The 15,135-nt window shown below is 54.6% G+C and overlaps 1 protein-coding gene across 8 annotated transcripts in view; it reads right to left on the bottom strand.

The window, feature by feature from the left end:
• CABIN1 (calcineurin binding protein 1) overlaps positions 1 to 15,135 on the bottom strand; it is a 153,784-nt gene that overhangs the window by 40,761 nt on the left and 97,888 nt on the right. For all 8 annotated transcript variants that reach the window (XM_006938636.5, XM_006938634.5, XM_045042108.1 and 5 more), the window contains one exon: positions 5,426 to 5,539. In XM_006938636.5, the coding sequence (XP_006938698.4) occupies positions 5,426 to 5,539 (114 nt within the window). The remainder of the gene's footprint in view (positions 1 to 5,425; positions 5,540 to 15,135) is intronic.

Below are 15,135 nucleotides of genomic sequence, written 5' to 3'. Positions count from 1 at the left end.
CCAGCCCCTGTTCTGCACAGCTGGCCTGAGGGGCCACCTCTGAATCACACAGCCACATGCCTCCTGCTGGTACCGCCCGAGGCTGTCAAAGAACAGGCGCCAGGGCCCAGGCCAGGCCCCGCCGGTGCAGGGAGGGCTGCAAGACCTCAACCAACAACGTTCAACAACTCTGGCTCTGTTTTGGCAAAGACCAGACGGTTCCGCCTGGTGGGAGAGGGCTGAGGTAATGAGGCCCTCAGCTGGGGCTCCAGCCCGCTCCAGAGCCGGAGCCATGGCCCAGGAGCTCCAACCTGCTCGGCAGACAGCCCGCAAGCAGGGCTTTTCCACGGCAGAGGAAGGGGGTGGGCTGGGAACCGTTCCCTCTCAGTCAAGTTGTGGAGCAGTGGGGCTGGAGATGCGCCAAGCTCATTCCTCTCTCTCACATGCTCATCCAACCACACTGCTGCGCCCTGCTACACGCCACGTCTACACTGCTACAGCGCCCCCGCCAGCAGTGCAGAGGGCCCGATAAGCCCCATGTGCAAGGAGACCCCACGAGGAAAGTCACACTCATCCGCCCTTCAGCACCCATCGTGTTGTCTAGCCCTTCACACACAGTGTTGCCTCAGGCATGTCCCAGCCTTGAGGAGATCCCCCCAGAGGTGCCTCTAACCCCGAACCCCGGGAGGCCTCCCTGTCTTGTTTCTGGCAGAACAGCATCTACCCTGCCTCCAGCACATCCAAGTTCCTCAAGGGTTCCCTGCCTCTCCCATGTGCCTGACGGTGTCCTACAGAGGCCCTGCACGGAGGGACAGGCATGTGGGGCTCTACTGTAAGCCTGCAAGTATCCTGTGGCAGGGGCATCACGGCAGCCAGCACTGGCTGGACCAGGAGGACGTGCCCAAAGACCATCTGTTACGCGAAAAGGCACGAATGGAAATCAGTCTACAAACAGCAAGCACCTCCTCTGGGCCAGGCAAAGACAGCTAGGGACTCAAAGAGGAACACGGCACAAAGACGTGGACAGGAAAGCCTACCACAGCCTGCCCGGGAGCCCAGAGACCGGCCCCACGTATGTGCCCACTCAAGGAGACTGTGGCCCTCACATGACACAATACTGGGTGGCAGCTCCAAATGTGAGATGGCCTATGCTCCTCACAGGGAAACTTCTGTAAGACTTAGCGTCAGCAAAAAACCCCAAGTTGCTGAAAAGCATGTGTGCACGTACACACGCACACACAATTTTCTCAAGCTGCGTGACAAACTTGTCTGATTTTGCACACACACCCCTGAAAAAAGAGAACAACCCAACCATGCAACAGAAGCACCTCTGAGAAGGCCACCTGTTCCAGTGTGTGTCTGGACTGTTTGCAGTGACAATGTGGTCCCATGTGACTCACACAATTTTCAGAAATTGTCATTAAAAAATAACGGGAGGTTTAAAAAAAAAAAAAACAACAAAATGGGACATCTGAGTGGCTCAGTTGGCTGAGCATCCATCTTCGGCTGGGGTCACGATCTTCGGGTTTGTGAGTTCAAGCCCCGCATCAGGCTCTCTGCTGTGAGCTCAGGGCCTGCTGCAGATCCTCTGTCCCTCTCTGACCCTCCCTGACTTGTGCACTCACTCTCTCTCTCTCTCTTTCTCTCTCAAAAATAAATAAAGATTGGGGCACCTGGGTGGCTTAGTCAGTTGAGCGTCCGACTTCGGCTCAGTTCATGATCTCAAGGTTCGTTCAAGCCCCACGTCAGGCTCTGTGCTCCCAGCTCAGAGCCTAGAGCCTGCTTCGGATTCTGTGTCTCTCTCTCTCTCTCTCTCTCTCTCTCTCTCTGCCCCTCCCCCGCCTGCGCTCTCTCTCCCTCTCAAAAATAAACAAACACACATTTACAAATAAATAAAGATTAAAAAAAATAATAATGGGAGGGTCCCCTAGTCCAGGCCCTTGAGGATGATGAGGGGGGCTGCCCAGAAAGCCCCTTGGGTGAGTGACACCAAGGATTGGCGGCCCAAGACAGTGGGGTCTTTGAGGGACGGCAGGCCAGGGTGCCAGATGCCCCTGCCTTCACCCTCCCTATACCTCCTCACAAGTGCTAGTAGCCCGGTGCCTTTAGCACCCAGGCTAAGGCATCAAACCCCAATGCACACTGGCAGGGAGAAGAGCCAGCCTGCTCCTCCCGACCTACAGCCCCAGCTGTCAGTGACATGGCCCCATCCCAGCAGAGTCAGCTGAGGGGGCCCTAAATGCTCCCCTGTAAATATGGCAGGCAACCATTCCTCACACTTGGTCACATCTGCTAGACATATTTGCGTGCTGAGAGCGCACAGGGTCAGCACTCTCTGGGTATGAGGCAGGGTGCATCCACCCTGAGGGTCCTCCCACAACAGTGGCAAGGACAGGGCAGGGTGGGCTCAGCAAAGGCCATCCTGTCACCAAGAAGCTGGGAGCACCTGTCCCTTGAGTACAGGGATGCAACGGGGGTATAAGTGTCTGTTTGGCCTCGGGCTGGAGAAACACGAGGAGCCCCAACCCACCTCCACAGAGAAGAGCTGAGAGAGCAGAGGTGGCCAGGACTTGGGCTGGAGAGCACCCGAGGGTGGTAAAAGCAGCGGGTCACTGGGGAAGCACAGAGAAACAAACAGCTGACACAGAGGAGGTAAAAACACCCAAAACATCCAGTCCGTGCTGGGTGTAGCCTGTGTCTGCAGGGGCTTCCGGCTACAGGGAGGCACTGCCTATGTGCCAGGCTCACCCAGGGCTCTGCCAGCCTCCTCTCCCACAGGCAGCCTGACTGCCCTTCTACAGAACTCATTTTCTAGATGGCCCCAGAAACCACAGGAGCTGCTACGGGGAGTGAGCCCAATGGGGAAGGGGCCTGGAGCACCCAGCTGCCAGTTCAGATGCGCTCCAGCTCTGAGGTGCCGGCCTCTTAAACTCTATCGTTTGGAAGGGTAAGCAGTCCACCCATGAGGAAGAAAGGGAGGTTGGGTCTCTCTTTACAACATTACTGCGTAGTCTTTGAGGGCAAATACCAGCAACGTAAGAGGGGAGAAGAAGGGAAGTTCTTTTCTTTCTTGAGAGAGGGAGAGAGAGAATACACGCAGAAACAGGGGAGGGAGCACAGAGCCCAACGTGGGCTCAATCCCATGACCATGAGATCATGACCTGAGCCAAAATCAGGAGTTGGACACTTAACCAACTGAGCCAACTAGGTGCCCCAGGAAGATGTTTTCTTGAGCACTTACCATATGCCAGATCCTGAAGTAGGGTCGCTATACCCCATTATATAACTTGATCCCTACAATACTCTTCAAGGCAGGTAGTAATGGTAGCTCATTTTATAAAGGAACCCAGGGAAGGGGAGCCTGGGTGGCTCAGTCGGTTAAGCATCAGACTTCAGCTCAGGTCACGATTTCATGGTCCGTGAGCTCAAGCCCCATATTGGGCTCTGTGCTGACAGCTCAGAGCCTGGAGCCTGCTTCAGATTCTGTGTCTTCCTCTCTCTCTCTGCTCCTCCACTGCTTGCCCTCTCTCTCTCTCAAAAATAAATAAACATTTAAAAAAAAATTTTTTTTTTAAATAGAGGAACTCAGGGAAACTAGCTAACTGCCTGGCTCTAACTTCAATTTGGCAGCCACAGAAAAAAGGTTTGCAGAACACTGACAAAGAGTTCTTACAAATCAATAAGGAAAGGACTAACAACCTAATAAGAAAATTAAGAGGAGTAGAAATGGCACCGAAAAAAACTAAAACTGTAAAACTGCTAATGTGATATCATGGGCAATCCCACTAATAATAAATGAAACATGATAACACTTTTCACCTACCAAAGAGCGAATAAATATGAAAAAAAGTAACAGTGTGGAAGAGGTCTGAAAAAAATGAATCTAAGTTTAGGAACGTGGGCTGGATCTTTGGATGGTACTATCTTTCTTCTAGAACTTTAAAGGCACCACAAACTCTTTGACCAGGAAATTGTTTCTAGGAATTTACCCTCTGAATGGATCCCCACATTGGCAAAGATGTATATATGAAACACAGTAACAACAAAAGACTGGAAACCACCTAAATGCCCATCAATGGGGGATGGGCAGGTAAGTTGTGGCACATCCACATGTCGGGAATACTATGCAGCTACTAAAATGAACGAACAAGTTCTAAAACACTCTCCAAGATATGTTCTTAACTCAAAAAACAAAAAACAACAACAACAAAAAAAACCAAAAAACAAAGGTCAGAAGTACAAATAGTCCTTTGGGTACATTTCTGCTCACTGGCTTATACATAGGCAGATACCCTCTGCAAGGACACACGCAGGATGAGGAACAGTGGCTGCTGTGGGTGATGGCTGTGGCCTGGGCATCTAGGCAGGAAAGAGTTTCTCTTTCTCTGCCAATCCTTGGTCCTGTGTAGACTGACAGCATCTACTGCTTGTCTATAAAATACCCACAGAGAGAGATGGTAAAGGCAGGGCTCCCAGGCTCCATGGCCCCTGCCTGGCCACTAGAAGGTCATAGCCTGGGGAGGGGAAGAGCCACGGACCCAAACATGTTACCACCTGGCTGGCTCTCAGTGGGGAGGCCCCTACTGCCACGTGCCTGAAGAACCAGCCTTTGACACACCCCTCCAGCCCCAAGACCTACTCTCCTCAGCTCCTGTCCAGGCCAACCCCACCCTTCAGTTTTTATACACATAACAGGGAATCCGGGAAAACAGAGAAGCAACCATAGCTCAGAGGGTCTGGGTAACATGCCAAAGCCACCCAGCTGGGAGCTGGCTGTCCTGGGAGGGGTGGATGGAAACTTCCAGGTGGAAGAGTGAGGGGTCAGCTATCTCTGTGCAGGACACAGCAAATGAGGGAAGGCTGGGCACAGGTGGGGTGACCAGGCAGGGTAGATGTGGGCTTAAGGGGGCCTCAGGGATGGAAAGCAGATAAGCCTTGGTGACAGGCCATGTCCTGGCCAAGGGGTGGGTCTCTATGCCACATAGAACGTCAATGCTGGAAGGGCACCGAAAGCCCAGCACTGTCCAAACTTGTTTTTCAGGCAGTAGACACGGCTTCAGTCAGAATCTCCTAGGTGCCCAAGACCACATGGGGGCCAACGGAGCTGCTCCAGAGGAGCAGACCATGAGCCTGGAGCCCCTTCACCACTGCCTGCTGTTGCCCCAGAATGCCTGGAGCTCTAGAGAACACAGAGCTTATCCATGCCTCTACCCCACAGACAGGCAAACCAGTGCCCAGAGAGTGCAGCGACTTGCCAGAAGTCACTCGGCAAGCACGGCCCCACTCCCGAGTCTGGCGCACTCTCGACTGCGCCACCCTGCCCGCCCTCTGAGGATGCCGCAAAGCCGTGGTCCGGGGAACACCCGCCCAGGGAGGCCATTCGCACACCTCCAGCGCAAAGCAGTGCAGCAAGCAGCCTCGGAAATCAACAAGGCAAAGTACTCACGTTGAAGAAATTGGTCTTGTTCCTCTCGCAGAAGAGCCCCTGTGCCGGCATGTGCTGCAGTTGTTGCCACGGGATACCGCTGCCTAGCAACACGTCGCGGGCCCACTGGAGGTTCTGGGGAAACAAGAAGTAGGTTGGAAGTGAGTGTGTGGGCAGCTCGCGGCGCCCACGGGGAAGGGAGGCAGTCCCCTCCTTCCTGGCTGCGTTGGCAGAGCGGCGATGAGCAGCGGCTCCTGCAGACACCGATCCCGCAGCTCCAGGCAGCTCTGGCTGTGGGCTTTGATCATCTGGCTGTGGGGTACATTTCCGGAACTGATTTCCTGCCTAGCACAGCTGACTTAGGAGAGTGTGGCCTCGGATTGCCCAAGAAGGGCACAGATAGGGACCCTGCACTCGGATCAGCCTTGAAAAACTGCTACATGGACCCAGTGCCCCACCTTCTGTCAGGGGAACCCCCGCTGTCCCAAAGGGTCAGCCCTGACTTGTCAGAGTGTCAGCAGTACTTATTGTACCTGGTGACACAGCCACCTTGGGCTTAGAAGAGCTGATCTCTGTAGGACACCAGGGGCCTGAGTACCTGGGAGGGGAGGGGGGCTCCATCCACAGTGCTCAGGCCAGTGCTCTCTGGGCAATGGCGCCTCTTGGAACCCAGGCCCAGGGGGCCTGGTGGGGTGGGAACAGGAGCCTACCAGCCCAAGTATGAGAGGCTGGGTGTACGCCTGGCTGCCTTGGCCTTCTCTGGGGCCTTGTCACTGACTTAGAGAGCAGCCCTTCCCCACTGCCGACCTGGCCTGCCACCTTCCTCTCTCAGGTCTTTCCCGTGGAGACTCCCATGGCCAGGACCACAGCTAAGCACCCTGCACGCACCATCTCACCCCAGCACCCGGACAGTGTGGTCTTACAAGGGAGAAGCCAGCAGGGGGCAGAGCTGGGACCAGAACCTGGACTTCCCCACACCAGACCCTCCTCTTTCGAGCAGTGCCCACCCTCCCCAGCTAATCAGTACTCCTGCCCTACCCCCATCCAGGTCCCTTCCTTGCCTCTCTCACCCCTCGTGCCAGGCCTTTATCACCTCACATCCCAACTGCTTAATGCCTTCTACTTCTTGGCCTGCAAGTCTGTCCTACCTGCTCCCACTCTGCTCACTACTGGTCAGGCTAAACTTAAGAAAGCCCCCTCATCACAACTTCTGGCAAAAGTGCAAACACCAGCTCCCTGGCTTGCTGGCTTGGAGCCCCCGCTGGCCTGCCCTTGAGCCTCTGCTCCTACCCCTGCACAGAGGGATATGCCACAGGGGTTGCTGTCGGAGACCACAGGAGACCCGTCGGAGGTGAAGGCTCCTCCACACCCAGCACCAGACAGGACTCCATGGGAGTCATAATAGAAACGTGGGACATATAGAAACGAGGGTCCCTCTGAGAGGGAGACAAGTAAAGTTTCAAGCACACATCTCCTGGATGACACCCTCACAGCTAGCTCTTCTGTGGAAGCCCGAGGGAGAGCATCATCTCCTGGGGGAAACCTGGATGATTAAGCCTGGCAGTGACTCTCAGGCCATTTTCTACAGGGACGTGGCCTGGCTCTGGGAGTGGCTGAAGGCTGAGGACCTGTAAAATCGAGGCTGCCTTTGCCCAGCAGGTCTAAGCAGGTTCAATGTGGGGCTGGGGGCTAGAGGGTCACGGGCAGCCCGACACATATGAGAGCAGGGCCAATCCCAGGTGGACGAGAGGGCACACACTGTCCACAGCCCTCTGCACAGCCAACCCCTCTAGCCTGAACTCGGGAGGCTTGCTGTTTTGCTCAGAGCCCTCCTTGAGCCCAAACACCTGCTCAGACACATCTGACATGTTGAGATCAGGAGCAGGCTGAGACTCTGCCTCTCTTACAGACTCCAATCAAAACACCAAGGCAAGCCCAGAGTAGGAATCACACCAAGGGCCGTGCGGGGGCTGCTCTCGCTGAGGCTCAGCAGCTGTCAGGGAGCAGCAGCCACAGCGATGGTCTCCTGAGACATCACTTCTCCAGTACTCTCAGGTCTTTCTAGGGCCTCGAAGACTGATGCTACAGCCATTCATGGTGAATGATTAGGCTTCCTGAAGGCTGAGGTACCTCCTCTCTGCCCCCTTGTGGGGGAGGCAGAAACAGGCTAAGGAGGGGCTACCTGGGAAGCAACAGTCCCTGACCCTTGACCAGGAGCACAGGGGCCACTCTGCCCCACACAGGAAGAGTGAATACTCAGTCACTCAGTCCCAGCCTTCAACTTTTGAGCTTCAATGCCCCAGGGGGCATGAACCTGCAGTTCACATTCCACTGTCCAGAGCTGTGCCCAGAAGTCTGGCTCAGAGACCCCGCCTCCCAGACCAGTCCATTCAGAAGCCTCCTGAGGTTGGTTACAAGCTTGGCCTGATGCTTCTGCCAGGGGAGGGAGGGTTAGCCATGGACGAACTGAGCACAAAGCAGGGAAACAGCATGGGTCGGGCGTGCTTCATTACAAGAATAAAATCCAACTCAGATTAGTTCAAGCTGATCAGGGCTCCTCTGGGCTCCAGGACACAGGATTCAAAGAGAAGACAAAGCTTCAGACCTCCAGCAGGAAGAGCAACAACTCAGGAAGCCCAGGAGTGAGGCTCACAACCTGTATCAGTACTCAGCCATGATCCCTTGGTCTCAGGGCCACTTGGTTCAAAGTCTCTCCTGGGTGAGATGTGAGAGGCTGCCAGTCTAATCAGCCACGAAGGAGACCCTCACAGAAAGGGACGCGAGACAGAAGACCAATACCTGCACTTTGAACATGACAGGTGAGCCCACCTGACCGTGACTATGGAGATAGGGCACAAAGGAGACCCACCTCTGGTCCAGCCTAAGTAGGTCAGCGAAGCCCCCACAGGAGACGACACCAGATGGAGCTGCAGTACGCCCAGAGCCATGCCATAAAAGCCTCTTCTGGGGCTCCTTTGGGACTTATGGGAAGTACCCAGTTGACCCCTTTAAAAAGTAGCAGCAGTCTGAGGGGGGGTGGGGAAGTAAGGCTCGAAGAAGCATCTCCATGGTGGCTGTTCTCTTAAGAACATCAAGAAAATAGGGGCGCCTGGGTGGCTCAGTCAGTTAAGCGTCAGACCTCGGCTCAGGTCATGATCTCACGATTTGTGGGTTCGAGCCCCGTGTCGGGCTCTGTGCTGATAGCTCAGAGCCTGGAGCCTGCTTCAGATTCTGTGTCTCCCTCTCTCTCTGCACCTCCTCCGCTCACTCTCTGTCTCTGTCTCTCTCTTTAAAAAATAAATAAACATTAAAAAAAAAAAAAAAAAAAGAACATCAAGAAAATAAAACCCAACAGACACTTCCATGTGGCTGGGGACACGTGCAAGAGAACAGCACCAGGGCCAGGGTGGAGAGAGTGAGGGGACCCTGCTTCCCTGAGCCAGGTGTCATTCCAGGCACTAAGGCTATGGGACAGGGACACACATCCCTCTATGGCTTCTGTTTCTGCTACCACTCTGCAGCTTCTCCCATGACATCTGCACCAAGATGGCCCTTCCCACTGGAACAGTCAGGCGGAAGGTAGAGGACCAGGAAGGGAGGTGGCTGCGGGAGAGGTCCCAGCACTCTTAGAGACCTGAAAATCAGCCACTTGAGAAGAGTGCAGAAAGCATGGGCCTGCCAAACCCGATCAGGATTGTCAATTAGCCTCCTGCAGACTTGGCCCCCACAGACCGGCAGAGAGCAAGGCTCCCCAGCCATCTCCCTGGCCTGCCAGAGAGAGCTGATCGATGGCAAAGGCACACAGTGTCCAGACGGCTCAGAAGAGACCTTAGCTAATGCATGTCTGAGGCCCCGGGTGGGAACTGATAGCGATAAGGAAACCTACCCAGTAACTGACAAGTGCCAGGCTGGGAGGGGAGTGGAGGGGCAGGGACAGCTGACCCACCTTGACACACCTGTACTGCAGTTTGCCCTGCAGCTTCATGCTATGGGGAGGCGAGAGGCACCAGGCCACCTGGCTAAGAACAGCACAGAACTCCTCATCCTATGTAAGTGCCAGTTTACCAAAGAGGAAACTTAGGCTCAGAGAGGTCCAAGAGTTGGTCCGAGGCCCCCAAGTCAGGAAGTCAGTGGCAGAGCCAGGCTTGCACTCCGGTCCAGGAACGGAGGACTCCAAGGCCTGGACTTTTTATCGTGCACCCTCACCCCAGGGTGGGCAAGTCACTTTACAAATCTGCCTGGGGTCATGCTATGTGCTTGAAGCCTAGCTGGCCACCAGGGACAGCTCCAAGGCAGCCTGGTCTCAGGCCCTGAGCAAGCTGTCAACACGCCACTGGCCCGGAGCCTCGGCTTACTGTCACCTCTGGGAATGGGAGAAACACCATGGGGCCACTTGCCAGATAACAGCACCAATCTTCCTGGGATTCATTGGCCCCCTGAGGCTTAGTGCACACACCCTCCTCTGACAGATGGCAGAATGCACTATGCCCTAACAAGGGGCAGATGGAGGGCAGAGCCCTGCTGAGAGGCAGGGAGAAGAATCCCCAGAAGCATATGGTACCTCAGTGTCCTCCACCGCCTGTTGCCTGGCATAAGACAGAGGGACCCTCCTGACTCCTCTGCTTGAAGGCCTCAGCTCCCTCAGAGTGAGAGCCAGCTCCATACCTCAGTTTACCTGCACACACTCAGGCTCATCTCTCTCCTTCCCCTCCCCCATCATGTGTGGCTGTCCAGCCACACTTACCTCTGCCCCTACTTTGGTCCCTGTAGGTCTCTCAGCCAGGCACCATCTCACCCCACCCCCACCAGCCCCCCTAACACCGTCCCCACAGTCCCATGGTCACCTTAAACAGCCTCTTCTGCTGACTCTCTGATGCTTTTGCTGTCTGCCCCCTCTCATCTGTCAGCCCTGTGAGGGCAGGAGCACCATGTGACTTCTTGACTGATGGCTCCTCAGGGGCTAGGTCAGCAGGGGTCCACAGAAGGAATACGACAGATATTGGAAAAAGAGCGAAAGGAGCGAGAAGGTCTGAAGTGCTGAGAAAGGAAGGTACGGCAGTATGTGGGGGGATGGGGGGTGCGCCCAGGACTGGAGGCAGGAGTGCTGGGACAGAACCATCACCCCGGGCTCCTTTATTCAAGGAATCTATAGGAAAAGGGACTGCTTGGGAACTCGTGTGCTGGGCAGACTGGAGCATGAAGTCTGTCTTTCAAGACACCCTTCTCTGTTCTTCCTTCAAAAGAGTAATTCAGAAGCCCTAGGTTTGCCTGGCAGTTGTCCACAAGGGCATGCAGTGAGCGGTACACAATGACGTTTGTTGAAGGAATAAATGAATGAGTGCCTGGCAGTCTTGGGAGAGTCCTATAGCCTCCTGGAGCCCTGGTTGCCCACTTGAAGGATGCGGGTGGCGGTGACCATGAGGCCACTCTTAGGGTCAGTTGGAGAACACCAACGATAGCAGAGGAAAGCAGCTGTCTACAAACGCACTAAGTTCCCCACCTGTGTCCTGGGGAGAGCACCCCTGCCCATGCAGCCCCCTCCCCCTGCCAAGCCGGGCCTTCCCACATCTTCTCCAAGAACCTGGACTTGCCCTTGAACTTGGCAAAGTGTGCCAGTGCTCATCCTCTGCCCTCCCCACACCGACCTGAAGAGCCAGGACAGAGGTGCACCCCCTGCTGCTGGGTGGGTCTGACCAGCCAGCGGCACCAGTGGGAGAGCAGAGAGTAGGGCAGGGATGAGAGCAGAGCATTTATCCTGAGCTCCCTCCCTCCGCCTGTGCTGAGGGTCGGCCACCAAGGACCAAAAGCTCTGACAGGCAGCCTGCAGCTGAGGCGCCCCAGGGCTGGCCCAGGGCCCTGCACTAGCCCTGCCCTGTGGGTTCCTGGTCTCCACCCAGGCCACTGTAAATGCCTCCTTCATTAAGGCTCTTCGGATTAGCAGCAGGATGGAGCCATCGAAGGCCTGTGACTGGCAAATCCCTTTACTCTCTACACAGCAGCCAGTCTCTCACACACAACCTTGTGGTAGCTCTCACCTCACTTCAAATGCTGCCCCACAACTCCCCCCTGCCCGATCAGGCCCTCAGGAGCTCTGACTGCATCTTCTTCCCCTCTCCTCGCTGCCCAGCCGGTCACACGGGCTTCTGGCCCACCAGGGCCGCTCCTGTCTCAAGGCACACGTGTTGGCTGTGCTGTCCACCCAGAAGCCTCTCCTTTGGCTAGTTCCCTCACCAGCTTCAGGTCTGTGCTTAGAGAGGCCTTCCCAGACCTCCCTGCCTAAATAGCCGCACTCCCCCACTGCACCCCCTTAGCAGCTTTCTCTTTCTTCCAGACACATCATTAACCGCCATCAGGCATGTCTCTACTCTCCATTCCCTCTGTGTGCACTCGAGGGGAGGGGTTTTGCTGTGTACACCACTGTATCCCAGCACCTCACACAGGGCCTGGCACGTGACAACACAGGGGACAGCTGCTGAATGAATGAACCCGCAGAGATGCATAGGAACCATGCCGAGGGGGCAACGAGGGGACGACACTAAAATACAAGGAGTTCTGCCACGTAGTGGTCTGCGGGATGATGAGGTGGTGGTAGTTTGTTTTCTTTCCAAACTGAGTATTATCTGTACCGGATGCTGCTGGTGGAGTACTCAACCCATTCGAACTGTTGGGATCCAGATCCCTCCTCTTTCCTGAGAGAGGACAAGGAAAGCAGTGGGCCTAATGCAGACCATCGGTGCTCTCTCTTCTGACACCCAAAGGTACAGCAAAATCTTCAAACCATGTTGCAGAGACTTTGGAATGCATTATTGAGATCCCAAAGTTGAGAAAAATCTTCAGTTTCATTTTGTAAATCACAGAAAGCTTAACAAGAGCCTGGCTGGCCAGGATCTGCGGCAGCCCAGGGCTTCTGTGTGGGAAGCCTGGGGCACAGCATCGTTTTGCGTATACAGAAAGGGAACAGGGACTGAAGGGATGGTCGGCATGCCCTCCTCATGCCTGGTCCTGCTGTCTGGCCGGGAATGCCACCTGTTCCTGGGACACTGAGTTGCATGTATGCAGCAGGATCTCGCAGGCTGCGCCGGGGGCGGCTGTGTCACAGCCTGGAGGACTCCCTTCACACCCACCCAGTCAGATAGTACACAGCCTTCCTCACGGACCCTCTTGTTTAAGCCGGCTCTGCAGGTTCCACACGTGCCAGTGGCACAGGCGGGTGGGAAACTACCCACGACAGATGGCTGAGGGCAGAGGTTCACGGCCCAGCTGGCCAGACTCTTGCCCTAGCTCACACCAGAGCATAAACTGACTCCCAAGTCAAATGTCAGTGACTTTTCTGGAGATTACAGGCAGAAGCAGTACTGCTGGGACTCTTCTGGTAGGAGGTAGCTTCAAACCAAACAAGTCCTAAACAGACACTGGGGCCTGGGCTCACCCCACAAAGGCTCTGGGCCAGAGAAGTAGGTATGACTAGGCCAGAGCGGCCAGGCCACCATCCCGCCATATGCCATCAGGAGGATGCACTGTAACAGGGCTTGGCCACGATGCTGTGTAGCTGCCTGCGGGAGTACAATGGGACAGGGACAGAGCACTGCTCAGAGTGAGTGGCCTCTGCTCCCATCAAAGCAGAGTGCATGTGGGGCTTGCAAGACAGGCTGCTCTTGTCATTGGTATATATGTTTCCCAGCTGGCAAAAAAGCATTAACTCACTTTTCCTCACAAGAAAACCTATAAACCAAGGTGCTGTCATCTCCACTTGACAGCTTAAGAAACCTGTCCACAGGACTGAAACTGGAAGCCAGTTGGCTAGCTGGCTGAGTACAAGTGAGGTTCTGGGAGCTGGCCCTCGGGAGGGGTGGCTCAGGTTCCAGGATGCATGCTGGCAAGGGGACAAGTGGCGGGACAGGGAGGCACTCTAATCATAGGGTCTGGGAGTCATGCCTATGATCAAAGCAGGCTGAGTAGCCCCTTCCCCATCTCACACCTCAGGTTCCTGAGCAATCCTCACCTGGGTGTCACCTCTTGGTGACAACAGGGTGCTAACTGTATCTGAGAGCTGCTCCGGCTGCTATGTGTGAAGCCACACAGCAAAAGGTGGGTTTCATCCCACAGCAGAGCCAGCAAGGCTCACGCCCGTCCAGGAGAGTGGGAGGAAAACCTTTTGGTCACGCACAGGTCGAATGAAGGCCAAGCCTTGACTCGGGCAGTGCTGGGGCCAGATGAGCAGAGTCCCAGCCCGGGGCCCAGAAACTGGCTGTCTGCCGAGCCCCAGGAAGGTGGCCTCTCCCATAGAACAGGCCCTTCTCCTCTCCTTCCTCACTTCCAGCTCCAGCTCACTACCTGACTCCTGCCACACTGACCAGCAGCAGCCCAATTACTGTGTGGCCACCGCTCTCACAGTGGACTGGTAGGACAGCCTTGCTTCTGCTAAACCACCAGCCTGTCACACAAGGGCTCTTAGTAAACATTTCCTGGTTCAGCCTGATGCTGCCAGGCAGCTGCCATGTGGCTTTAGCAAGAAGCTGGGCATCCACGCACCTGGCCAGGTGAAGGACCTAGGCTAGGCCTCAGTCTCTCCCAAAAGGAAAGTAGAAGCAGAATAAAGATCTGAGGCCCTCATCAGCTGGCCAACTCCTCGGGGCAGAGTACAGGCCCTGCAACATCCTCACCAAGGGGTCTGAGACAAGCTGCTATCCCCTCTGAGCCTCAGTTTCCTGCTCGCCCTGCTGGGCAGGGTGCTGTGAGAAACAATACCGAGGAGCTGCCCGGGCCGGCCTGTCTCAACTCCACGCTGGTGTGTGCTTCTCAGCCTTTCTCTTAAGACACCAAGTGACCTGGGAGGACCGCAGGAGCAAAGAACAGGAAGAACATTCCCCAAGTTAAGACCGAACGACAAGCACAAAACAAAGAAGTTTAGGCGAGGCAGTAACCCAAACAAGAGGCCCCTTCACAGAGGAAACCAGCCCTGGAAAGCACCACCAGTTCACAAACTCTGGTCTCTATACAGGAGACACAGTCCTGGTGCCCAACTCCCTTGTCCCCCCCCCCCCCCCAGAACTGCCAGCAGGGCAGTGACTGCTCCTGCACCCCCAGACCCCCAGCAGGAGAGGCTGCCAGCCTAGCAGGTGTGAAGTGGTATCTCAACGTGGTTTGGATTGACATTTCCCTAATGGCTAATGGTACTGAGCATCTTTCCTGTGCTTATTTGCCATTTATTTGTATATCTTCTTTGCAGAAATGTCTATTCAGATCCTTTGCCTACTTTTACATTGGGTTGGCTTTTAATTATTTAGTTGTAAGGTTTTGGTTTTTTTTTTTAATATATTCTAGGTACAAGTCCCTTACCACATATAAGCATACTCAGAGATATTGTGGATTCAGTTCGAGTCACAATAAAGTGAATATCAAAATAAAGTGAGTCAAATGAACTTTTTGGTTTCCCAGTGCATATAAGATTCATGTTTATGCTATACTATAGTCTATTACGTGTCAACAACATTATGTCTAAAAAAACCCAACGCATATATCTTAATTTAAAAATACTTTATTGCTAAAAATTGCTAACCACCAACTGAGCTTTCGGCAAGTCATAATAATTGATCACAGATCACTATAATAATAACGAAAAAAGTATGAATTTTTGGGAGAATCACCAAAATGTGACACAGAGACACAAAGTGACCAAATGCTGCCAGAACAGTGCCAAAAGACTTGCCCAACACAAGGTTGTCACAAAC

The sequence above is a fragment of the Felis catus genome, chromosome D3 (assembly GCF_018350175.1).
Source record: "Felis catus isolate Fca126 chromosome D3, F.catus_Fca126_mat1.0, whole genome shotgun sequence".
Taxonomy (NCBI): Eukaryota; Metazoa; Chordata; class Mammalia; order Carnivora; family Felidae; genus Felis; species Felis catus.
Note: the sequence above shows the minus strand (reverse complement) of the source record. Positions and strands in the feature narration are given on the sequence as shown.